Below are 26,294 nucleotides of genomic sequence, written 5' to 3'. Positions count from 1 at the left end.
TTTATGGGCTTAATTGTGTTTTAATCAGCCACGAATTTGAAGAATATAATTTATGAGGTGATCTATGTAGTAGCAAATTTCAAATTGTGAATTTCAATTTGCCAACTAAGTACGAATTGTTTCCCATTTTACAAGTCTCCTGCTTAAAGAAGTGATCCACTCTAGATTTTCTCTCAAAATTCTTTACTTTCAGGGGTGCCTATTGTTTTCAGGGTATAAGTAAGATCTTCAACCCACTAAAATTATTTCCACTAAAATAAATCTGCGTAAAAAAGTTTTTAGGATGGTGGAAATCTATACCTACCCACCTATACCTACTTGGAGATATTATCTAATTTTTTAAATCGCGTCTAGTCCTAGTCTGATAATCTTACGACACGACATAATTCATTAATTTTTAATTACCGAAATGCCATTGGCAATATTCACTTGATTTCTTCTCGTTAATTGTTCATTCGTCGGGAGCTTTTATCGCAGATATGTGTACTGTGTACATGGTGAAAGTGCTCGCCAAGCAGAAATACGAAGTTTGTTGCGGACGTCTGGAAATGCATGCGAACTATATTTGCTTTATACGATCGGTAAAAGGGATAAAGAAATGTTCTGAGATTAAATAAAATGGAAATATCGTCAACATTTCCCGAATACTACGAAATAATAAATGATCATTATCGGCATTTTAGTCTAGTTTATAAACGAACATTAAATACGGTGCAATGTACCCTACGTTGTGCAGTTTCTGGCGCTGTATTTGCTGTGCTTTGTTGTTAAAGATAGCACATTGACTTTAGTATATTATGGATATGCAGTTGGCTTCTCTCTCTCTCTCTCTCTTTCCCTGTATTTTTCCATTTCGCTTTATCGTAACGAAATAGACTGCGATTTATTGTACAAAAAATATGTACTTATACTTACTTTGTGTACTATTGTCGTAGCTCTAGCTCTTCAGCTAAAATGGAATAACGATTCTTATATTAATTTGGGGTTTTACCGAACTGAAGTGATGCAGCTGTAGAGGAGTACACCTATTCAAGTATTTAATTATCCATTATTTTACGACGAGTATCGTCTATAAGTATCTTATGATAATCATTATTTCTTCGTTGAAAACGAATAGCTTTTCAATTTATTATGGGTTCTCCTTCAGAATGCGGATAGGCAAACTATGATATACCTAGAATTGATATTCAATAAATTATTCGAAAATAAATTTATTAAAATTTTAAAAGCTTGAAATCGAACGCCAACGATGAACGTTCAGAGTGGGAAGTCACTATTCGAAAATTTGAAATTATGGTAGCATAAATGAATACTTATTTTTCGTGATTAGTGTTGAGAAAAAATTTGAGAATTGTTTTATATGTGCCTCATAATATGCTTGGATATATGCTTAGAAATGGCTCATAAATCCTACCAGCGAGCGTATATTTTATATTTTTATGTTATTCCATCAAGCATTTGAAAATTTTAAAAGCGAAATGAATATTACTAATATTTTTGCATAGTAGTAAAAACTCGAGACTGCAGACATTAGACCGCGCATGCAGTAATTTTTTTGTCATCAAATAAAACTCAGCGAGTTTCTCTTCACTACCTTTCCATTTTCCCAGTTTTTCTCATCTGTCTACCCTGCAACTGTTTGAAATGGTCTAAAAATACTTTGAATACCTAACTCGTTGATATAAAATTTTTCCCATCATTTGCTGTGCAGATACTCGTACGAAAAAACGACTGGCAGTACACGTGGAACATGAAAAAAAAAGACAATTCCGACCAAATAAGTCGCATTACGTTGGATTTTTTTTTAAACGGCTTTACACCGAGATTTATCATTTATTGGTTCCTAAAATAAGAATGCGGTTATTTTTGCCCACGTTTTAAGGTAGAAAGAAAAATACACGCCTAAATAAGCGAACGGTGCCCAAAATTCGCGAGGGAAAAAAACTAAAACGAAAATGGAAAATCCGATTACGAAGTGATTCGAAAAATACACAAACTTTTTCATCAAAGTGGCTGCAGAGAAAACAACCCAACTAGAATTTTTCACTCTCGGTGATTAGTGGAAAAAATTCCACGAGGGAAGTTACCGAGTTAGTAGGTTTTCATAAGCAGTCTCTTAAAAAAAGAAAGAAGAAAGCACTCGTGGCTTCTCATTATAAATACTTGTAGAAAGAATCGTGTTGAAAACTCTCTGCTCATTGGTAAAATGGAAATTCTTTTTTTAAAGTTGAGATCGGAAATTTTAAGCGCTGCATCGGCCAATTTTTATTCCTTAACTTGATTCAGAACCTATAAGTTTTTCATTTTTATTTCATCATTTTATTCGTGTCTGGAGAGAAGGTTTCCTCGATAGTTGTGAAACAGCAGAACTACTGAATCATTTATGCTTCTGCATACCTAAATCGAATCACTCTTAAAGAAGAGTCAGTAATCCTCTCAATCTACGAGTCTACATATTTATGCATTTTAGGTATGTATCTCACGTGAGCTACTAAATTTAGTAACGTTTTCCCGATTTCGGTTAATTTCTGCAGCAACAAAACATATATGGCACAGATGAATGCACAGAATGAAAATGAATGGTTTATTTTGTCACTTTCTCGTTCTCGTATCGTAATCTCATCATGAAACTAATAAATGCATACACATAAATCATACCAGCAAAATAACTCGAACTTCAGCTATAAAGGTAGAATGCAGAAAGTATGTATTGAAAATGATTAAATATGAATACGTACCCACTATCCAGCGACAAACCACGAAAAAAGTAGAAAGAGAGAAAGAAGCTGAAATAATACGAAATAATAAACAATTCTTTCACCTACGTAACACCCAAAAAAGAAAAAAAAACATGTAAAAATCAAGCATGTGGGGAACCTCACCTTGCCACATTTTTTTTCTCGCCATCGTATCGTTTTAACGACGAAAAATGGTTGGAAAAAAGACGCTCTTCAAATAAATTGAAGTCATCGAGTTCAACGACCACGTCAAAAAATCTCAAAAAAACCCATCTCATCTTAAACCCATTTTGGCGATATGAAACGCAAATTCTTTTAACAAAATATAAATAGATATTTGTCGGCACTCCCCCAGTAGATAAAAATCGAGAAGTCGAGTTTATATATTGGGAATAAAGCGAGGGGGACATGACAACGCGAAACTTTGCTCAACGCTGCAATTCTAAGCGAGAATCTTTTTTCTAGAAATATTTTAAGGATAATGGAAGCCTCGACGAAAATGACGTTCGGTGACAAATGTATGACGATAGGCCACCCAACCGTTCTCGACCTATTTGAGTTTTTCGCCTTTAGGCGTTACTTTTCGCTCCGGGTTTTCTGCGTTGTGTATTTTTTTTCTCTCCTTTTATTTCCAACCTCAAAAGACGACGACGCTACATACGAAATTCGCACACAAAGCAACACGCACATGGTGAGACCAAACATATGGTGTATTCGAGCCTCTTCAGTTCCGAAGAATGCCTCTTTTCCGACAATAATTTCATGTCAACACAAACTTTTCGGTTGGGGCTGAATCTTTATGTGGATTTTCAATTGCCTACCTTTTCGCTGTACAGTTCACGACTCTGTAACACAAAAGCTACTTATTTTTCTATTTGCTGCTTGCTGCTCACTGCTCGCTGCTCGCTCTCTGCCTCTTTTCACTCCACCTTGTTCAATTTTTCTCGTTCTATGTTTTTGCCTTTTAACTTCAGTCGTGCGCATGTATATTTTGTTTTTACTTCAGTTACTGACGGAATTTCAATTGTCTGCATATTTCAATTTCATCGCCAAGTTTTCGTGTTAAATTTACTATACGATGATAATCTTATTAATTTTTTCCTGCACCGTGTTTCGTTTTATTCCATTTTTCGTCTGATTTTCGCCAATTTTATTACTTAATTTAAATTCCATACGCGCATAAATGTATGTACATTTGTATAGGTACCTACAACACGAAGCGCAGTTTTAAAATGCCAAGTACAGTACATATAACAAAATGACAAAAAAAAATGCACGTACGTACTGCGTAGGTACCTATTTGTTTACTTGTTAGCTTTTCATAAGCTACATTTTTAATAACATATCCTTCAGGCACACGAATATTCTCAACAGTTTCATTAACTAGGTATCAAGCTTATAGCGTCATTATAAAGAGCTTTTAATTGCACACCTTGCGGGATTTCGCGTAAGTTTTCTACAACGATGATGCGTAAAAGTTGGAATATTCTTTCGTAATAATTTACAGTGGACTTGATGGCAACCATCGTCAATTTTCCTCTTCCAGTCATTTTATTTCTCGCAATCATTTCGCGATGATGTGACATTTTAGTCTCCTTCAACCGGTGTTTGCCTTTGAGCTGAATAGTACACATTACTATACAAGAGTCGAACTGGAATCATTACGTATTGAGTGCATCTTATTGCTGAACGAGCGAAGCGAGTGAAGCAAATGCACTCAATACGTAAAATTCCAGTTCGATTCTTGTATTGTAAGATATTTTTCATAATAAATGCAATGAAACAAACCGATTTACGTACATAACACTAGGCAACAATTTTTGACCTTTTTTTTGTTTTCGGGTTGAAAATGGGCTTAATCGATAGTTTAGACCCTAAAACAAAAAACAGAGTGGGATTTTTCAATTTGAGTTGTTTTTGTGGTCAGGAGAGATGATCAAAGTTGCAAAAATGGCCGTTTTTGCCCTATTTCACGAGTTTGTGGCGACATCAGTATTATGTTTCAAAAAAAAACAATGTCATATTCGGATTCTACGCACTTTTTTAAGTAAACATCTTTACCGGATTTTTGATTTTCGAATATTCAAGCGCATACGGACGATTTTCGTTTGTAACACTAGATTTTTACTGCACGAAAGCCTCGCCCGCGCGAACACGGTTCCGCGCCACGATTACATCGTGGAGTAACGCCAGCGTCGCGCGCTCCGAGTTTTAAAATATGTTACAAACAAAAATCTTCCGTATGCGCTTGAATATTCGAAAATCAAAAATCCGGTAAAGATGTTTACTTAAAAAAGTGCGTAGAATCCGAATATGACCTTGGTTTTTTTTGAAACATAATACTGATGTCGCCACAAACTCGTGAAATGGGGCAAAAACGGCCATTTTTGCAACTTTGATGATCTTTCCTGACTACAAAAACAACTCAAATTGAAAAACCTCACTCTGTTTTTAGTTTTAGGGTCTAAACTATCGATTAAGCCCATTTTCAACCCGAAAACAAATATGCCGTTGCCTAGTGTAATTAACAAAATATTCGATTGCTTTTCTCCTTACCTAGGGAAGGAGAAAAGCAACCAGGGAAGAAAAAAGTACAGTTGCTTTTTTCCTTCCCTTGGGTGTTTTTTTTTCACCAATCGTTGCGCGTAAAAACGTAAACAAGTTGAGAAAAAATACATTCAACTGTATTGGTATGTTTTTTTTAATGCTAGTTTAAACTCGTTGTAATTCTAGCGTTTCTCAACATTTATCGAGTGTGTTATACCGACGTTTTATTGCATGCAGATATTATGAAAAAGAAATTTACGTTTCTAGGGAGATAATCTACTACATTATCTCCCGCTCGCTAATCGCTCGGCGGACAAATTAGCGATTCTCTCCCTAAAAAACGTAAAATATTTTATGGAACTGGGGAGATAATGTGATTTTCAACCATTTTGAGTTACTTCCCTCGCTTCGCTCGGGAAATAAACCTCAAAATTCGTTGAAGATCACATTATCTCCCTAGTTGCATAATATACTATTACGCCTTGGTATGGACGCATGAAATGAAATCACACAATGAAGATTAAGATGAAAATGATACTGAACATTGCTGAAAATAGGTTGAAATGAAATTGTCCAATTTTCGATGCCTCATTAGTCTGATTTTAATGAGAAAACCAAAAAAAAAAAAAGTGTATGGAATTGACAAAAGTTATCAAGTATTTATGGATAGGAATAGCAAAAATATGTATCAAACCCAAGAATGTATCTTGTATTGTACAATTATTGTACATACAAATACAAAATATAATTGATTTTGCACAAATAAACAATCAGTATAGGTATGAGTTCAATCTCATTCTTATTCATTTTCCAGTTTTGAGAATTGAAAAATCTACTCCATGCAATCTCACGCGTTGACAAGAAACGCGACACTCTTAAATTCTTTCATTTTAAAGACGCGATACCTACATAGGTATCTTTGATCAGATCTGTTTCAAGTGCCAAGGAACGAGAAGCAAGGAAAAGAGTTCATAGGGCGTTTTAAGGTGATGTTGGCTGAAGTATCAAAATGATTATAGGATGCCAGCAACAAACTACCTATATATTTTCTTATCGTCAGATCAAGTTCACTTTATCTGTAACAAAAAGAAGAAAAAAAAGAGAGAAAATCGTCAAAAGAGCTTTTTTTATGTAAGTACATGCTTCCTCGCGCCGCCTTAGCAATAGCCATATCAAGTAAAAACCTCTTTTAAATGAAGTACATTTTTAGATATTCGAAAGAAAATTTCTATTCGATAATAGGGTTTATCATGCGATTTATAGCTCCATTACATTTGGTCTGCGGCTTAAGCAGTTATCGCGGGCTGAATAAAAAGTTACCCTTTTCCAAATACTACGCCTTAAAGTCTTGATCAAGTCCATATTTATGCTTAAATAGTTGCTGAAAAAGTGCACTGTTCGAACGACTGTTTTCGATTGCTTCCTTTTATATAAAAATGATTAATCGTGTAGTTATTTAAGAGTCGAGTAATTTATCAAAATTAATGTCGCTAGCGTTGAACTAGCAACCTTAAATTGATATCGTCGATTTACTTACATACTTGTATATTTTGGATTTCAGCCAATACGATTGTTGTATGTAATAATGCACCAATATTAGAGAAATTTTCAATGCCTCGTTTTTTTTATTATCAAATTTCTTAGCTTAAATAATATGCGAATACATGTATGTAGTATACCTATTTGTCAATTGTCATGTGACAAATCCCCTTGTAAAGTATGTGTAGATATGTAAAAAAAAAATATACAGGGTGTCCCGTTTCAGTGTACTCAACCTCTAGCCGATTTTAACATAGGTAATCCTTTCGAACTCATAAATGCAAGTTTAATACATACATATGTAGGTACATATGTCTACCTATATTATGGTTAGAATTTTTCTAAATCTTTCAAAGTCTGACAATAGGTATACTATTGTAAAATCAGGTATGTAGGTATTATTTTCTAAAATATTGGAAATTGATTAATTTTTTTTCAACATTAGGTAATGTTTGGGTGCCTACAAGGTAGGTAATTTCAGCATGTGCAGATATCTAATAAATATAAGCGCATGATTGCGAAGTTACCTACTCTTGAAAATAGACTAACTCTAAGAGTATTCGAAAGTCAACATTTTGGAAATACAGTTTCAGCTTTTCCTGTCTACCTACTTATTGTGTTACTAGATGGATATCTGCTACATACTACCATGTTAAATATCTGTATTTACAATAGCTCGAGAGAAAGTTTAGCGAGTGTAATAATTTACGCGAAATCTTATTTTTAAGGGGTTTGTAAACATCTCGAAGAACGAAGTAACAAATATTGGCTCAGTAAACAAAAAAATAAACAAAAGAAGGTAGCTCCGGCATTTTTGACAGCGTGTAAGATATTAAACGATTGTTATGTTTGAAACATCGAAATGCGATAACATGTTCGATTAAGTTTATGGGTCTCGAAATTCTTCCCAAGAAAAGTGATTTTAGGTGATATAATGAGCTCTTCATCGATTGAAAATGAAATGAAGAAACGAGCCGAATTCGGAAATTAGCGCAGTTGGTAAAACTAATCACGTGACTGTGTGTAAAGATACCTCCAAAGAATTGTAAAAAAAGGGAGAAGTTCATGGAAAATGGAATTAAAGGCTTTAGTTACTTTGTTCCAATGATAAAATGGTGTTAGGTGTTTGTCAAAATCGAGTTGTTTGTTAGTGAGGGGTTATTGCGTTGATTTTTTAACGATACTGTTATCCTCTGTTAAGTATTCTTATTCCCTCGTGTATTTCTCATTTCAAAGGATTCGTTTTTTTTTTTTTAGGACATTTTAAAACGAACGAAGAAGAATTCGTGCGGATTTTCTTCAAGTACATTTTCAACCTCAATGTGTTAAAATTTTTCACGGCGTTTCCTTTAATTCATCAGACGTTGTGTATGTCAAGTTATTATTACAACTAACGAAAACTTTCAATGTCTTAAATAAAATGTATTGCTTTAAGCACAGCATATGATGAAAATCAAGTTCAATAGGCTACTTTAACGGTGGATATCTTATGACTCGAATCTTTAGTTATTTCAAATCTTTGAAATAAAATTAACTTACCTAAAGGAAAATTAAGGTCATGTTGCACCAGCTGCATTTCTCATATAATAATGCAATTTTTAAGGTCTGGTGGAGCAAGAAAAAAGCAATTGAGTATTTTCGTTTCATATAAGTAGGTACATAAAGTGTAAACAAAATATTAGGTGCCTAAAGCTTATCCTTATCTCTTTCCTTGAATCCGTGGCCAACGTAAACCTCGAAAAAAATGCATTCTTATTTAGGACAAAACATTTATGTACCTATCTTGTTTTAATAAACCTCTACCTATTTCATTCTTTCTTTCTTTCTTTCTTTTTAATACGTAGGTACCTACTTATCAACCTCAAACTAGATAAATTATGAACGAGCTTTTTTTTCCTTCTAAATTATAGGCACCTTTTTGAAAAATTGAGTTGTTGGTCTCGAAAGCCCAAAAAATAACAGTCATCTTCTATTCATTATACTTACTTCTAAAAAGGTAGCGAAGTAATAAAATGCTTAAAATGATTGCTTTTTAACAACACGATGAGAAAATTTTTAAAAATATGGGCTGTTTGATGGGCATTATAGGAAGGAAAAAAATGACCGGAGGAAAAAAAAGTAATAAATGTCATCCTTAAAAAGACATTTAAGCTTCGGTATTACGGTCAATAAGGCCGAACTAAACAATTGTTACAAGTTTCGGAGCAGGGAAAGACGCCTACTACGGGTTTTTTCTTCTTTCTCAAGAAAAAAAACGAAAGAAATTCGGTCGGGTCTAAAGTTTTTGAGTCTTTAAATGTGATAAATTGAACTTGTGCAACGCTCCGCAGAGTAGTAAGTATTCTAAAGTTTCGTAATATCGGAAACTTTTATTTTTTTAACGGAAAGATTAAATATTTAACAAAAAAAAATTTGATTCGAATATCCGTGCTTGTTTTTACTTTTTTTCAAGTTGGGATTTTTCGAATGAATGGGTATCTACTATCTAGTATCTACCTACTATTGGTCTGTATGGATATTGGATAGGATGTGAAATCAGATAGAAGATTTGGTTTTATTATTCGTACAAGTTATGACGATTTGTGTTGAAACAAATATATACGAATAGTACTCTTTGTTGTAATTTTTTACTCCTGGTCTGTGTAGTATATATTTTAGACTGCTCGTGGGGATGGAGGGAAAATGAATGTTCAACTTTCTGATTAATAACTGATAATAGGGAATGGGGGTTTGCGCCAGGAGAAACTGTATTTTAACCAGATTTTTCAAGTATGGTTGTAAAGTCATTTTTATATGTGAACGTGGAAGAGCACTGCTGATAAAATAATTGGAGAAACATGTTTCGAAGGTCTTGTATTTCAAATTTTTTTACTTACGAGTATGAATTTCAAATATCATTTTTCTAACTTTGAAAATTGCCAATGAGAGGGGGAGATGTACAATTTCAAGATATTACCATCAGGGTCGTTGTGATCCGGATCATGATCCGGATCGCATTTGAGTGATCTGTATCCGTGATCCGGATCATTTTCTGCAGTAGGAATCGTGATCCGTGATCTGGATCATTATACCACAACGATTCGTGATCTATGATCCGATTCAAAATTTTCCGCAGATCATTTTTTCACGGATCATTTTTTTTCACCAGTAATGCTGCATTGCTGCATGTTTTTGCTTTGAAAATTCGATTTTATCAAAAATTAATGGAGTTGAACTCAATTTAATGATTACGAATAATTGGTTTTTCGCTAGGATGCTTAGTTTTTGATTTTTTGACAAAAAACCAAAACTTTTTGAAATTATTTTTTGAAAAATTTGCAAACTGTATTTCATAAAAATCGATGGAGACGAAAGGAAGCGTCCTATGAGAAAATTACGTATGACCAAAATTGTAGAGAATTAAATTTCCAATCGACATACTGACATTAGTTTTTTTCTAGGATGCTTAGTTTTTGATTTATTGACAAAAAACTAAAACTTTTTGAAATGTGAAAATTTCATCTTTCAATTTCTGAAATTTGCAAGATGAGGCTGACTTTTTCCACCCCTGTATAATGTGTTATTGCAATTTTTTGAAAATAAAATGGGGACTACTTTGTTTTTCACGTTTTTATTCAATCTTTAATTTAAAAAAAAACAATTTAGTACCTTATAATACAATTTCCTTGAAATGATCCGAAAAATGATCCGTAAAACTTGATCCGGATCATTTTTTTCTGGAGTTATTCGTGATTCGTGATCCGGATCACAATTTCCCGGGAGATCTTTGATCCGTGATCCGGATCACAAATTTCTGAATGATTCGTGATCCGTGATTCGGATCAAATTTTCGTGATCCGCAACAACCCTGATTACCATGTATTTTTAAGAGCATTAGCCTTTGCATCTGCATACCTATAATATTAGTATGGTTATAAAACAATCTTATACTCGTATTGTTTCAACTTCTGCTTGAGAATCTCACAGTAGGAATGATGAAGCAAAATTAATAACATTGTACAAGTACGATTGTGACATGACATTCATACAATGTTGGAATTTGTATCGGAAAATGTTTGTCGAACACGGGGTTGGTTTTGTTGAACGTATGCAGATAACTTTTTCTCAGTTTAGCTGGAGGGAAAAAAACTACATGTGTGGTTTTTTACGTCCATATTATGTCAAATGGTAGTAATAAAAGTAACTTATGATTTCATGCATATTTCATGGTGAGGTGCTTGCGAGAACAATGCGATGTCTGTGGCAAATTCTCATTGAACGGTGAAACGGGCGGGCAATTCATACACGCATAAATTTCCGTAAAACAAAATCGGTTCTCATCGAGTGCTCATTCAGCGCGCCAGTATACCTAGGTAAATGTGTATACTTTGAAACTTTTGAAAAATACGTACATTTTGAATTTCCGGCGGAGTCGAATTTATATAATTACAACCAAAATAAAAATAAATAGTTATAACGAGGCGCGTGTGTGTGAGTGTACGTTGGTAATTGTATATAGGCCGTAACCTTCAACTAGTTTGTTACGTTGTTTCCTTTTTTTCATTTTCATTCATACGTTTTTTGTTAAAGATAGTAGCTACGTATGAGGATTAAAAGTGGTGGAAATTATAACTGAATTGTAAAATAGGTATACACGTATGTTGTGTAGGTAGAAGAGTGGTATACTATATTACCCGTGCTAAAACGACTGGAGTACCTATATAATATACTCGTACTCGTATGTTGGATGGATTGTACATCACTGTTCATTTTGATTTGTGAGGTAATTTCTTGCGTCGGTAAATTGGTCGTGTACAATGATGGTGTGAGAATTGAGGAAGTTTTCGCGTACATCCACATCCAGTATGTTTTTTATTTGTTCAAGTTGGACGATTTATTTAATAGTAGTTGATTTATGAATGAAGCACACCTGTGACATAATTCTCTTCGCCGTTTCATTAAAATTTTCTGGCGGAAGTTATGCACGAATTTTAACATGGTTTAGTTTCGAGGTTGTACTGTGTATGTTTGCATTTTGGAAACGTATTTGTATTTGGGTATCTAAACCTGGCATGTGTACCTAGTGTGTCTGCGCGTTCCTCTACCTATATATTTACCATACGCGGAATTTTTTTAAGGATGTAATTTTTAAGAGAAAAAAAATCCATGGTCAGGGATGTTGAAATGTTTTACGCTGTCGTGGTAATTATAATACCCTTCGTATTGTTTCGCTTTGATGCGTTTTAATATTAGTATCTTCTGAGTTGAGAATGGTAGTTTATATAGAGATGTTCATATAACGTTACAATGAGTAACTGTCGGCGACATACTACTATTAAATCACAGAAAAGTTTTTTTTTTCAAGTTCATTATTATTATACGCAAGTTCATACGTATCTATCGCAACATATGCGTTCATTTCATGTAAGTAATAAAGTAACGAGTGAGAAAAAAACACATTTCTTACAGATGAATGAATCCTAACCTATGAAATTATTCTATTGGTACGTTTCTTCAATTTTAATTGAATTGTCTAATTTATTGATGATATGAGAACACCTGCCTACGGAAGTCGAAAACTTCAGATTTTGAATTTACCCATAGCCTAAATAATATCTAAATAAGCCTACCTACCTGGATACCTACTTCAAAATTTGTCTTTTTTTATGTACGAGGTAGTTAGGTATGTAGATGCAAGTTTCAAAAGTTCGTAAACAACAACGTACGGAAGGAGAACAGAGGCAGACTTGTAATAAGAAGTCCAGTAAAAGATGGATAATACGTATATGGTAGCAGAAATGAGATTTACTCATTAGAAAAATTATGGGAGTAACCCTCAGAGACATGGTCACTAGGTCAGATCAGAGACAATAAATAACGTTGGATTTTGCAGTCATAAATATCATGAGAAAAGTTAAAGCATACAAAACAATGGAGGTAATGTTTCCCCTGCGAGAAAAATGTTAAATCATAGTTTTTCACTTTTAACTGGATAATGAAATGTCATTGATATGAAATACAGGAGTTCTTCCGTTTTCAAAAGTCTGGCAAAATATCAGAAAGTCATTTTTTAAAGTTTAATACTGCAATTTATTGATTTTTTTCCAGGTTCTCAAAAAAAATCCTCTTCAATGTTAGTTACTCAAAATGGCAAAAATTGGTCATTTTTTTCAGTTTTCAAAAGAAGTTATGTCGAGAGTTTATCAGATTTCTTTAGTGTTATTTAAAGTCCGTTGAAATTTTGTAAACTCGGATACTCGCAAAATATTGGAAATTGATTGAACTTTTTTTCGTTTTGAAAAGTCTTGACATAATGTGTGCAATTTAACAATTTTTTGCTTTAAAAAGTCAGCGTCACGACTCACGTGGGTTAGCTTAAGTATCAATATATTCATCAAATTAATAGTAGGTAGGTAATTTACCAAAAATGATCGGTAATTTACCAAACTTGACCAGTTATTTACCAAAAAATTACCAGTAATTTACCAAAAAAGTACCAGTAATTTACCAAAAAAATTACCAGTAATTTACCAAAAAAAATTACCAGTAATTTACCAAAAAAAATTACCAGTAATTTACCAAAAATATCTAATTTACCGTAAAATAAGTTACCAGAAATTTACTGAAAGGGACAAAAATTTATCAAAAATATTGACGAAAACTCCAGTGGATTAGTCCTAGTGTTCGAAATTTTTTATTTTTTCAAAATGTCGTAGTATCATTTCAGTAATTTGGCAAAACTTTTCCAAGTTTTTGAAAGTCAGAACTTGATTTTTATCTGAAAGTTTACTTCAGCGTAACCAAGTGTAACTAGTTGATTTTCTCAAAGTCGAGAAGAACGAGAATGAAGATTAAAAAATATCTCACAAAAGAACCTTGTCAACTCGTTACCTCCAATTTGGCTGAAATTTGGCTCACTGAAAGTTCATGTCACCAACACCTCAGAACCAAATTTTTTCAGCTGCCGAAGTTAATTACCAACGCTTTCTGGAGCGACTCCAATGTTCTAGATAAAAAATAATTTATACTGGAAGCTCCAGATTGTCTCGAAAGTGATCGCAATCGATTTAGGGGGGGGGGAGGTTCATTTGAAGGTACAGGCGAAGTTTTGGACAGTTTTCTCCAGAAATACGCGGATGCTAAAATTTTAAAAAAATCTAGAATATTCAACTTGTAAAAAAATACACGTGTGAACTCCTCACCTTGAACTCGCGATTTAACCGCCCTAATTGATTGAGAATATCGAACTTATCGTAGGATCCAAATTTCTGCTGTCACTTTCTGGAGTAACTCAAGTGTTCTGGAGAAAAACTAATTTCTGCTGGAGGCTCCAGATCGTCTCGAAAATGGTCACAAGTCACAATCTATTTGGGAAGTCGACTTTAGTATCGAAACCAAATTCCTGATGTTTATCTCGTGGTTTACCATTTTTATGAAAACCATGTCAGTAAATGGGCTATTATAGCATTTTCAAAAATTCGTCATAATTCAAAAAATCAATTTTGAAAATTTGATTCTGAGGTGTGGGTGGCATGAATAACGGATTCTGTGTATGATGCCACTCTAATTCCGAAATTTTGGAGGAGGAGCGTATCCTCAAGTCATCTTTTATGCTAAGGACCCTTAACCTAACAAATTTCTCTTATTCAATACCCAATCACCAATAATGTCATTGTCAAATACTTAAAGCCCTTAAAGGTAATAAGATTTTGAGTTAAGTACATATCCAATCAACTAATTTCATTCTGATCATCCACACTGAAAAATTATAAGTAGAAATCATGAGCAAGAGCTACATCCTAATGACAATACGTACATGTAGAAAAATTTCATTTTAAACGTATCTCAGTTCTTGTGATATGAAGATTAGGCAACTCATACTACGTACATTCCAATGAGGCTGTCTACGTTTCTGATAAAAAGGGGGTTTCTTCTCCATTGGAAGTATTGGAACGTAATTTAGTAAGTTTATGGGGGGGGGGAATACCAAAAACACGTCGAGTTATATGTAACGTTTTCGCTAAGGTTTCCTCAGTGATGTCAGAACGCATATTAAATCTAATGAAATTTTCGGGTTGCTGACATCACAGATAAGAAACCTCCGGGTCCAGGACTTGGAGGTTTCTTCAGTGATGTCAGCACTGCAGTTATAGGAATCTGACCAGGGTGAAAATATGAAAAACCTAGAACATCCAGTGGATTATTGATAGATACAATATCCATACAACGATTATGAGAAGGGATGATTTTAATTCGCAGTACAATCGGTATGTAGGGTATAGTGCTTGCATATAGCACTACATCAGAATAATACTTAGGTAAAGGTCTAGAGGTAGTAGTACACTACAAAATTATACTATATGGTGCGTGTATTTTATACTTATTATACTGAAGCAGATTACACTGCACCGTAAACCATACGTAAATTGTTCGGGTAGGCAGAGGCACACACGAGTACTATATGCATGAGGCATAAGACATCATTTTGATAACCTTACGTCTTGAAGGTACGCTGTTTTGTAGTGAGAAACGATGCATCAGCGGATAGGTATTTCCTACGGTGGATATTATCATTAATAATAATACCCCCGGTCAAAGGGATTTAATTTAAAATGGTGGCCAGTTCTTCCGTGAAACTCATTATTCGTCTGTTAGATAAGCTTTGTATACTCGCATGCGTAAGCACGGTCTTTTCGCTCATTTCCCTTTTAATGGTCTAGGCAACCGTCTTGTGGAAACCGTCGTTTATCAGAAATACGCGCGTATATTTTTAGAATGCGTAAACAAAACGTTGAAGCTTATCAGGCTGCGCCTAATGAAAAGAATAATTTTACAATATGGCGCGAAAACACGACGAAAAATATAACTCTTGTAATACAAGGACAGAAAACCACCAAGTTGGGTATATTTAACATATAATTTGAGCTTTTTTTTGGTAGGTAGCTTGGTTTATACGTTAGGGGAACACGAGGGATGTAATTTTTCATAATAGCATGATACGATGATGATGATGATGATGATGTGACAATGGTCGTGGAATTTCAATTGTCCATACAATACACAACAACGTCCGGCGTAAACGATCAATGTGGGTTAAATGCGCATCAATGAACAAGTCGGCGATGTGTTAACTGTTTATTTATGGCGCGGTTTCGTGGATAATTATCTAGAGTACCTATTGCTTTCGTAAATCCATTGAAAGCAATCTTAACAAACCTTTGATGCGTCAGACAGCTATCCTTATGGATAACGTAGACGATAGATGGTATCGCTTTGAATGTGATGTGATGACCTAGGGTAATAAACTAGACGACGCTTTGTATGTCTATGCTACATTTACAATACAGTATATCTCTCATGCTCTCACCTACTTAACAACTTCGCTATAATGATGGAAAAATTTTTAGGGTTGGTGGTTGTAACTAATTTGTAGAGTACAAACCCAGTTATTGAAATATTTACACAATAAAATACTAGGTTATGGGATACAATTTTCAGTATTTATTCTATTTTCAACTTGTGGTTGTGTCTTCATTTTCATATAAAACGATTTTAAAAAGTTTATCATCCTTGAATCACACTTTTTAAGCATTAAGGTAACATTTAAAAAAAAAAACGGATTAAAGATTTTTGCTCTTTAGAGTGTTATTTGACACCCTGTATCCAAAAGTAGATTTTAGGATTGGGCAGATTGCTTCAATTTTTCTTACATGAATGTATGTAAATGGCATTTTTTGATACCTACTGGAATAAAAAACGAAACTGAAATATGTTAATGTTGTCCTCTTTAATTGTAAAAAATACAGATGATTGGATTCAAAATGTTCTTCTGATTATGGTACTAGCAAAGTCAAGGGCCTACCACCCCTTTTTTCTACCCTTTTGAATTTCTTCGCATTTTAATTCTGTTTCTGAAGTTTATTTGCAAGTATTATTCATTTTTTTTTTTTTTTTTTTTTTTTTTTTTTTTTACAAAATATGAATCTAATTGTAAGTACCTACTAGTTTTTTATTTGCAGAAAGTTCCCTATTATTTGTCATTGATAAAGTGGTACTTATTAACTCTACTATTACTAAAAGGGTTGAGAGAGTATCATGTGCACCTCTTTTGTGATTTTACCTGCGATTAAAATGATAATGAAAATTGACCATTCTACAGCTGCAATTTGCGATCAGGAGGTTTCCTAGTCTTGGTTTCACAATGAAAGCAAAAACAAAAAAACAAAACAAAAACAAAAATATCTCATTTTAATCCTTCTTTATCCGAATTGAGTTCTGACTGATTGAGTGTTTGACTGTTTAATGATAATATGAAACGCAATGAATTAAAATACATATCTTTCAATATCAATGAGGAAGGTGTGAATGTGAAAGGGCTGGAAAACTGAAACTGAATTTTACCTACTTATTCTAGGCCAATCTGTATGCATAAATAATTCGCGCATTTTTCTGATTGCTTTGCCAAGTTCACATCACATGGATGTGATGCTCTACTCCAACTTTCTTGTCTGCTTTCAACTTCTTGACAAATTTTATTTCAGAGCATAAATGAAAATTTAGGCACCTGATTGACGTTGATGTAAAATGTTTTCCAAGTAGGTGTACGAATATGTCTCATTTAAATAAGTTTTTACACCATTATCTTCTCATCACACGAAATTTCACGAAGATGCGGCAATAAAAGTACCTGCCTATTTGCGTTAGTTGTTGTTATACACGCTTACAACGTGTTATCCGTTAGAAAAACTTTGTTCAATATGAGCTCATAGTTATGTAAGACATAAAAGTACCCTCGGAAAAAAAATTCATCTCGCACATATGTGCCACGCAAATCCAACGTAAAATTTCGAAAACGTTTGATTTTTTTCAAATATTATAGGCATGGTTTTTACACGTGTGTGACGACGTGTATCCTTTTATATTGAAAATCAATAGCAAAATGACAACAAATTCAAGGCTGGTTTTTGCGAATAAGAAAATTTCTTCTTTAATTCGAGTAGATATCTAATGCGTAGAGAGTATGTGCGCATGTATTCTGTGTTCTGTGCTCTTTTGCGAAAAACATCCACTGGAACAAAAGCTCTTTTGGCCGACAGTTCGTTCAGAAATTTTGATTGATTTCGTTTAGTTAGAAACGATGCTCGATTTGCGTTCATTTCATTACTCGTTTGAAAATTTCAACAAAAGCGAGCTTTTCGTGAATTTTTTTTTATCGTGGAATATAATTGAAAAGACTGAAGAAGAGAATTATGGAAAAATTAATTTCTTCGTTTTCTCACAAGTGACGGTTAGAATTCGACGAAAGCAGTATAATTAATATACTTAATATGGTCGTCTGGTCAACTCGTGTTTGGTTTATAGAATTAAAAACAGAATTTAAAAAAAAAAACGGAATAAATGAGAGAAGCATAAATTGATATATGGTCAAACTTTTTAAATTCGAGTGTAAAGTATAGGTCTACCTACCTAAAAATATTGAAACGGTGTATTTTTCATTTTAGAAAAATGCAAAACAGGAAAGAAAACGTTGAAAAAAATTCTAAAAAGATAATTTTTACGCGAAACGAAGGAAACGCGGCATTTTTAATCTTTTTCATTGCGTAAATTTGAAACAGCGTGAAAAATAATTTTGAGATTCGTTTAATTTACGTAGACTTTTGGCGCGATGATGAAATTAAAAAGTGGAACGATAAAGGTTGGACATTTTTTCCTCGCCATTTTACGCTTAACATTGACAAAATTAGATTACAAAGGTATTAATGGGTATGTTAATTATTTCGCTGTGTGCTGCCTTGAAAAATAAAAAATAAAAAAAGAAGAAAATTATTTTCTCTATTCAAAAAGAGAAAAATTCTATCGCGTGATGAAATTTCGTTTTTACCCGATTGAAAATAATGAAACTTATTTTCGCAGTTTTTTTTTTCTACCGCACTAACGAAGAACTGTTGAGAGCGAAAAAAAGATTAATTTTACCAACCTAAAAAGCCAGATTACGTGGTATAGTTATAAGAAGCAGAGTAGCAGAAGAAGGGAGTGAAAGAAAAAAAAAGAAAAAAAATAATACTCGTAACATCGGAGCGCGCACACCGGCTAACCTCCATTAAAAAAATTATGAAGGAGAAGTTTTATTAAAAAATGGCAAATGATTACTCTTTCATTAGAGCAATCCATCATAATGAGAGGAAGTATAGAGAACAAATTCGAAGGGAAGAATACCGCACCGTTTTCTCACTCGAACCTCGCATTCTTTCCTATCCTTTGGCGAACTCATACCGCGTACCACATTCAACGTAAATCTAACGTAAATAAGTAGATATTCGAATCGATTTAATAATACGAGTACGTATTATTATATGTACGTGCTATGTGCATATCTATGTGTGTTAGAATGGAATTTCGTATGCAGATATTTGTTTTTTGGATGAGCTTCTTGCATATATCTACTACTAATTCATTATACGTTTTAATTGCGTCATTTTTTAACACCCCCCCCCCTCCCTTGAGAAATATAATTGGTAATTTGGCCAATATAGTTTGATTAATATTCAGTTTTTTGGTTTTTTTTTCTGAAATTTTTCGACTCTGAAAAACTTACCTAATTGGATTGAACTGTTGAGGAAACAACAATACTGTTATCACTCTCCATGAGATCCAGGGTATTTAGTTTAACATCAGAACAGTCAAATTTTAACCAAAAACACTGAAAAAATTAATACCTACTTACCTATTTATTTTCATTCTAAAAAATACCAGATTAGTTTGGCAGGTCAAAACGAGTTTTTTAGAAAAAAAATCGAAGATTTTCAATTTTGCTTATACTGAAATACCTATTTATATTATAATTTTGTTTTTCGAGTTGATATTAATTTATGAATCACGTGCTGAGATAAATAATACATAATATGTTCAAATATCTAATCAAAATATTTTTTTGTGTGTTTCAGGTTCGTACAAATTTTCACCGAAGGAGCATCGGAACTAAAAAAATGGAACCTACTACCTTACATATGAAAATCGAATCATTTGATGATTTATGAAAGAATTTCGATCTCCTAATCATTGATGGAATGGAATGTTCAATGTTCACTATTCGCGTTTCTTTTTTCCAGCAGGTTTCGTTTAAATTCTATTACTACGTGTATTCGTGCTTCATTACGTCCTCTACAAAATTTTAAGTGTGGGTACCTATATCTGGGTTCAAAGTTTCAGAGAAATGGTTCTTACAAATCGTTGGGTTTATAAAGTAATGGTATGATCGATCTTGAATTCATCCTAATAATAATTGATCAATTACAGATAAAATGATCGGTATTACTGCTCCAAACATTGGGAACCCCTGTTTCATTTGCGATTTTTTTTTCGAATACTTCAATCTTTGAGGGCTTGTTTATTTTATTTTCTTATCTGTCTTGGTCTCTCTCTAGTTGATTTATTTAAGCTTTTTTTCTATTTTTCTTTTTGGTAGCTATGAAGATTTTGTCACTTACTTAAAAATTAATTGAATAGGTATTTTCAAAAATGTTTATTCAAATATTTTCTCGAATTGTTCAAAGAAAATGGACAGTTGGTAAAAATATGATATTACTGCTTAAAAGAAATAATGGATTTTCAAAAAAAAAAAAAAATGCTTTTTAGTAAATTTGGTAGACGTCTTTAAAACACCCGGAAGCCAAAAATAAATGTAAAACAAAGCCATGCCAAAAAGACCATTGCCCTATTTATTTTATGGGATTCAGGTCAATAGAATTCGATTGGTAAAAAAGATTAGAGCATGTCTTCGAGGGGGCGGAGATAGTAAAGATACAACACGCTTACTCAATTTATTTTTTGGTAAAGAAAGCACTAAACTTGTGGTAAATTTAGTTTCGACATTACAAAACAGTAAATCCAAGTTTATAAGTGATGTTAAATTTATTTTCGATCCTACATATGTATTTAAGCGTAGCATTTATTTGAAAACTGGAATGCAAAAATTCGCTGCAAGCTCAAAAATGGTTCAAAATCTTCACAGTCGATTCGAAAGGTCGAAAGTAGGGTCTACACCAAATCTCAGCCTTTTACGTCAAGCTTATTGAGTTTTGATTGTTGATGATTTGGCTGTTACATTTTGATTTTTATGGGTAGTGGTATTTTTTAAGTACATACATACATACATACTTAATAATTTTCTTGAAAAATTGTGAAAATGGTAAAAACTTTGATCTTTGCAGATCATCTTTTGCTGAAAATGTATTTAAATTTTTCCAGCATTTTAAAGTAAGTAGATTATTTACTTTTTCGTATTTTGAGCTTTACCTATAGGTATTCAAAATGAACTTCACTGGATTTTTCTTTCTTTAAAACACTTTGCAGTGATAATAAAAACGTATGAAATGTAATTATGATGAGATACCTAATGAAAAAGTTTTTGAACGTCTATGAAATAAAAACCAGCCCATCTATATCAAAATTTTCGTATAAAGGCCTAAGTAGATTAAACTTATTTGAGCAAAGGGGGAAAAATCAATGAACCAAACTTAGCAAAAGAATCGAAAATAGTGCGTTTAAAACTAGTAACTCGGTATACCTTACGATCCACAGACACACGGAACGAAGAAGTACATACGAAAACGAACATGTCCTGACATAACGTTTTGCGTTAACATTTTTAAATCTGGCGAAGTAAATTGTATTAGGCGAAGAAGAGAAGAAAATGAGAAACGTCGGAGTTCGCGTTTGGCGTATATGAAGCGCAAGATGACGAAAAACCCGGGGCTCGTTTTTATTATTCTGTCTATGAAATACACAAGCGCCTATTATTGAACTTTTCGTTTCGTATTTTTCAACTGTCAAAGTCAAAATAAACCGAACTTCATTTCACAAAACGATTTTTTCCTCGTGTTTCGTTACCTCCGGCGCAAATTTATTTTACGTGCAATCGCGAGAAAAATACAACAACAAGACGGAAGAATTTATTATATAGATTGGCGTTTTTTGGAACAGTTTACTTTGAAATTTTTCAAAGTATGCGTAAAAGCTTTGACGAATTCCTTTTACTAATACTTTTTTTTTTTTTGAAAAGCGTAAAATGGTCCGACCGTTGTTATCAATTTAATTCATTACGCAAAAAAAAAAAAAGGAAACATGTTGACGAATGTACCCTTTCCGGTATAACTCTCAACTCCTCGCTTTTTATCGATCGTTTATTTACTTTGCACGCTTAATGGAGCTTCTAATGCTACTTTCAACGTCCATTTAATATGAGAGAATTGTAACTACAATGCGGATTTTTTTTCTTCTCTTTTTATCACGCATTGTTGATCGACAATGTTACTGTATTTCGGACCAGAGCGTAACAACCTGTTGCCAGCTCGGGTGTAACTTACGTATATTGTGTATTGGAAAGATTTTGCGTGATTTTATCGTAATGAAATTTGCCAGTGTTGAGTTTTATTTTTAGTTACCTATGTTTTGCGAACCACTTTTTTAAAATTGAATTTTATTTCACAAATACTAGTTCAACCAGTTGTGAGAAAGAATTTTGGAATAGGTTTCGAAAAAGTTGCATAATCGGTTTGCCGTAAATAATACGCTGCATTTACGGCAAACTGAGTATGCAATTTTATTAACGTTATCAGATAGTCTTCGAACAGTATTCTGTTTAAACTAAACTACAAGAAAAATCCGAGCTCCCGGTTTCGTTGGTTCCTTTTGAAGTGAGCGGATGAAAACTCGCAAATCGCTTACCTATTTGTGAATAAATTCGTGCTTTGAAGATATTTACTCGTACTTTATTTCCGAATATTAGACATTAATTTTTCCAAAACTTATCGAGAGATCATTTCTGGAACTGGAGAAATTCAAGGTTTTTGAAATTAGCCATAATTAATATAAAAAAAAAAATGGGCACCACTGGAGGGAGCTAGAACAAAAAAATCACGATTTTTGCTCAAAAATATGTACCCTCACTTCTAGAACTCATGTTTCCCTTCCAGGGGCACCTTCGGAGCTAATTTTTTTCTGTGATTTTCAACTCGAAATGGTGTATAACGTGAATCAAATTTGATCTCTGCCATGCCAAATTTTTTTATAAAAATCACTTCGAACTTGGGAAAAACGATTCCTCCTCCGCTTCACACAGCACTGTGCTCTGTGAGAATTTAGATACACGTACTTACTCGTATATTAAAGATATTCAAATAGAAACGAGTTCGGTAATAAATTTATTTCTTTTTTCACGCCACTTTTTTTGTTTCGAAGCTGTAAAAACAGGTACGTAGCCATTAGATAAGCAACGAGTCATCAGCAAAACGTATAGGATAAAGGTGTTGGGCCTTTAGCTGGTTAGCGAAGTTGATTGATATCCGGTGGGCTTACCCAGAACGCTTGGGTCATATTCTTTCTAACTAAGAAAAGATAAGACCGAGTTGAACTTGTTTAACCATACCTCTTCCATCAAATAAGAATAGACAACTTTAACGTAGCTTTTATCTTAGCATGCCTAGAGCTGAATTGCAGAATAAACGTACATGTAAGTAAAATCGCTACCCCGAAAACAAAACACAATCACTTGCTAGGCTGTTCCCTCCGTGTTAAATATATTTATGTTGTTTCAGGAAGGTTGTAATAAAATTTGAATTTTTCCCCATGTACGACGAGTATTTTCCATAAAAGTGTATAGTTTGTTGACCGTTTTGATAATTTTTTAATCACGACTCGAATCAAACGCCGAGAGTTGATCATTTGCGGTGCGATGAATGAAAGAAGATTATGCTAAAAAAGCAGTTCATTTAATGGACTTGTTTATTAAAAAGCGAAAAGCAAAGAGTGTGAATTCTCTAAAGGAACGGAGCACTTGAAACAAGAGTTCTTAAAAAGCGAACTTTATACGACCTGTTGCGTGAATGCGCCATAGCGCGACTGATGAATAAAAAGACTTTTCATTAAAATACGACGAAAAAAACCCTTTCTCAATGTTGTTTCGCTAATAGTACTATTTTACACTGTGTCGACAGTGTCGATGCTCAAGTGTGTGCTGGCTGAATGAAAGTACGAGTATAAGGGATCTGCGTGCTGTACACGGTGTCTTCTCGCTGCTGTCTTTTCTATGTGTATCGTATATGTAGCTACACGTTACGTATAGGTGCCTTATTACTCTGTTTTCTACTCGAATACATATTATTGCATCTTTTTAAGCGCACTTATTTTCCTGTGTAAAGCGGTTCTTATTTATCTGTTTTTTTCCTTCTTTCAATGTTGTAAAAGGATTTTGATTCGAACAACTTATGCTAACTGTGTTGGTTCATTTTTAGAGCGGTTAATTCGTCGTAAATGTGACAAGAAATTTATTTCGATTCGATGAAGTGACGTAATTTATATACAGGGTGTCTCATCAAATGTGTGCTGAATCTGTTTATATTTTACTGCTGTATCTGTGACTAATAATATGAGTTGAATAGTTATTTACCCAATAATTTATTGGGTAAAAATCTTTCATTCTCATTTATTTTGTAATATTGATGACATGGTCCTTTTCAAAAGTGATGATAAATTTTTAATCACGAACAGTTTTCAGTTTCCCATACTTAACTATGTGTAAATCAAAATAATACCTATTACAGCATATAGCCATTTGATTGGACACCCTGTATAATATGTTTGTATAAATAGCACTATATATAGGATTGATACATATACTTGTAAAAATAAATCAGGAAAACATTTTTTTGAGAAATGGTGAATTTCGAAGCCCTTTTCTCGCCTTCGAAATTCATGGGTTTCTTTTCCATTTGTATGTTTGATAAAAAGTTGAACAGAAAATATTTGAAGAAGAAAATGCAAATGAAATCAAATACAAATAGGTATAATTTTTGAGTATCATCGCGCTATTATAATTAAAAATGTATTCGTAAGAAGTGCTAATTATTTACGTGTAATAACAACATGTTGGTATAAGATGAGAGTTTTCCCATTTTCTTGTAAGTCTCAGTGGCACCTAATTCGATTCTTGTTACGCTTACTTTTCCATCTGAAATTTTATATCAACCTGATACGAGAAAAAGTAATTGAATTTTGAAGCACAAGAGCGTTAATTATTTCACATACCACTATTTACGAAGGCGCTTATGTAAGTGTAGATTAAATTGCATACGTAGTTGTTCAAAGGAAAAGTTTCGTCGGCGAAAATTTAATCTGAAATAAAGTAGGATTTGATAAAGCACGTTTGTTTAATCCTGAAATGCGAAGAGGTTTTATCTAATGTTTTCTTTAGAAAATTTTCATGTTCAGGAAATGTTTACAATTTGTGCCTTTCGATATTTGCTTGTATGTACTTTGTTTTAATTTATTTTTCAAAAAATACACCTAGATCCTTTACCATTTTGATAGGTTGACATTATTTTAATTTTTTAGTGGTGGTGGTGGTGGTGGTGGTGGGTGGGAGAGGGGTTAGTTGCATAAATGGTAATTTTGTACAACGAGATCGAAAAGAGAAATTGATTTTTTGAAGCAATTGAATAAAATTGGGTGTGATCAAACAGAATTTTTAAAAATCAACTTTGCCTTCATTTCCATTTGGTATCGAATCAAAATCACCCCAGCACTAGACCCAATAATTTTATGAGGCCATTTCAGTGAACAAATCTGAGATTTATAAGTCGAAGTTTTACATAAAAATAAAGAATTTCGAAGTTAATTTTTTTTTTCAAGTGAAAACTTCCTAGAGAGTGGTGAGAATTGTACGTAATGATGTACTCTGAAAGAATTTTCTATTATTCACTACAAATATGGGCTAAAGAGACATTTGAAAAAACCGATTTAGACCAATTCACCTATCTGAGTTGGTTTTTTTTTTTTTTTGAAAGGGCACGAGCATGGTATGAAACCCTCACAACCAAAATTTGAGCTCTCTAATAGATTTTTGGCAAATTTTGAAACTTCAAAAATTAACCATTTTCGGTGATTTAGGCTTTAGAAAAAAAATTATTTACATGTACAAAAAAATGACAAAAATTACTCCTGTAACTACATCAACTTCTTCAAACCAAATTTCTCCGTTTCAGACCATTCGTGGAGCCTCCAACGCAATTTTCAATTTCCCCAGAATTTTGTATTTTCCAGGGAAATTAATTTGAAAAATCAAGTTGTGGCTTATTCTCGACCTGTTAAACGAATCTATCCATATTCGATCCGTCTTCCAAAAAGACACCTCAAGTGTGTGTGTGTGTGTGTGTGTGTTTTTTGAATTTTTTCATGAGGATATGGGATCAAAAAATACATTTGAGGTGTGCACCTAGAAATCGTCCAAAATTTCGATAAACTTGTTGAATTGATCGAGAATAAGACGTCTCGCAATTTTTAGCTGCCACAATTAATTTTCAAGTTTTCTGAAAAAAAAAATGAAAAATGTTGAAATTCGGTTCAAGGAAGTTGATACAATTAGCTGCAACACTAATGTTTTGTCGTTTTTACTCGATTAATCAATTTTTTTAAAAGATCATTGGTACTCGCAAA

The 26,294-nt window shown here is 33.3% G+C and overlaps 1 protein-coding gene across 3 annotated transcripts in view; it reads left to right on the top strand.

Annotated features, from left to right (window-relative positions):
* Positions 1–26,294, top strand: part of LOC135840690 (Krueppel-like factor luna) — a 202,136-nt gene that overhangs the window by 133,517 nt on the left and 42,325 nt on the right. Inside the window, exon 1 of one of the 3 annotated variants that reach the window (XM_065357334.1) lies at positions 19,758–19,915. The exons of the other annotated variants lie outside the window; for them this stretch is intronic. Within the exon in view, the coding sequence (XP_065213406.1) occupies positions 19,871–19,915 (45 nt within the window). The 5' untranslated portion in view covers positions 19,758–19,870. Of the gene's footprint in view, positions 1–19,757; positions 19,916–26,294 lie in introns of those variants that run through there. 3 annotated transcript variants of the gene reach the window in all.

This window comes from Planococcus citri, chromosome 3 (genome assembly GCF_950023065.1).
Source record: "Planococcus citri chromosome 3, ihPlaCitr1.1, whole genome shotgun sequence".
Classification (NCBI taxonomy): domain Eukaryota; kingdom Metazoa; phylum Arthropoda; class Insecta; order Hemiptera; family Pseudococcidae; genus Planococcus; species Planococcus citri.
This window is presented reverse-complemented; position numbering and strand designations above follow the sequence as displayed.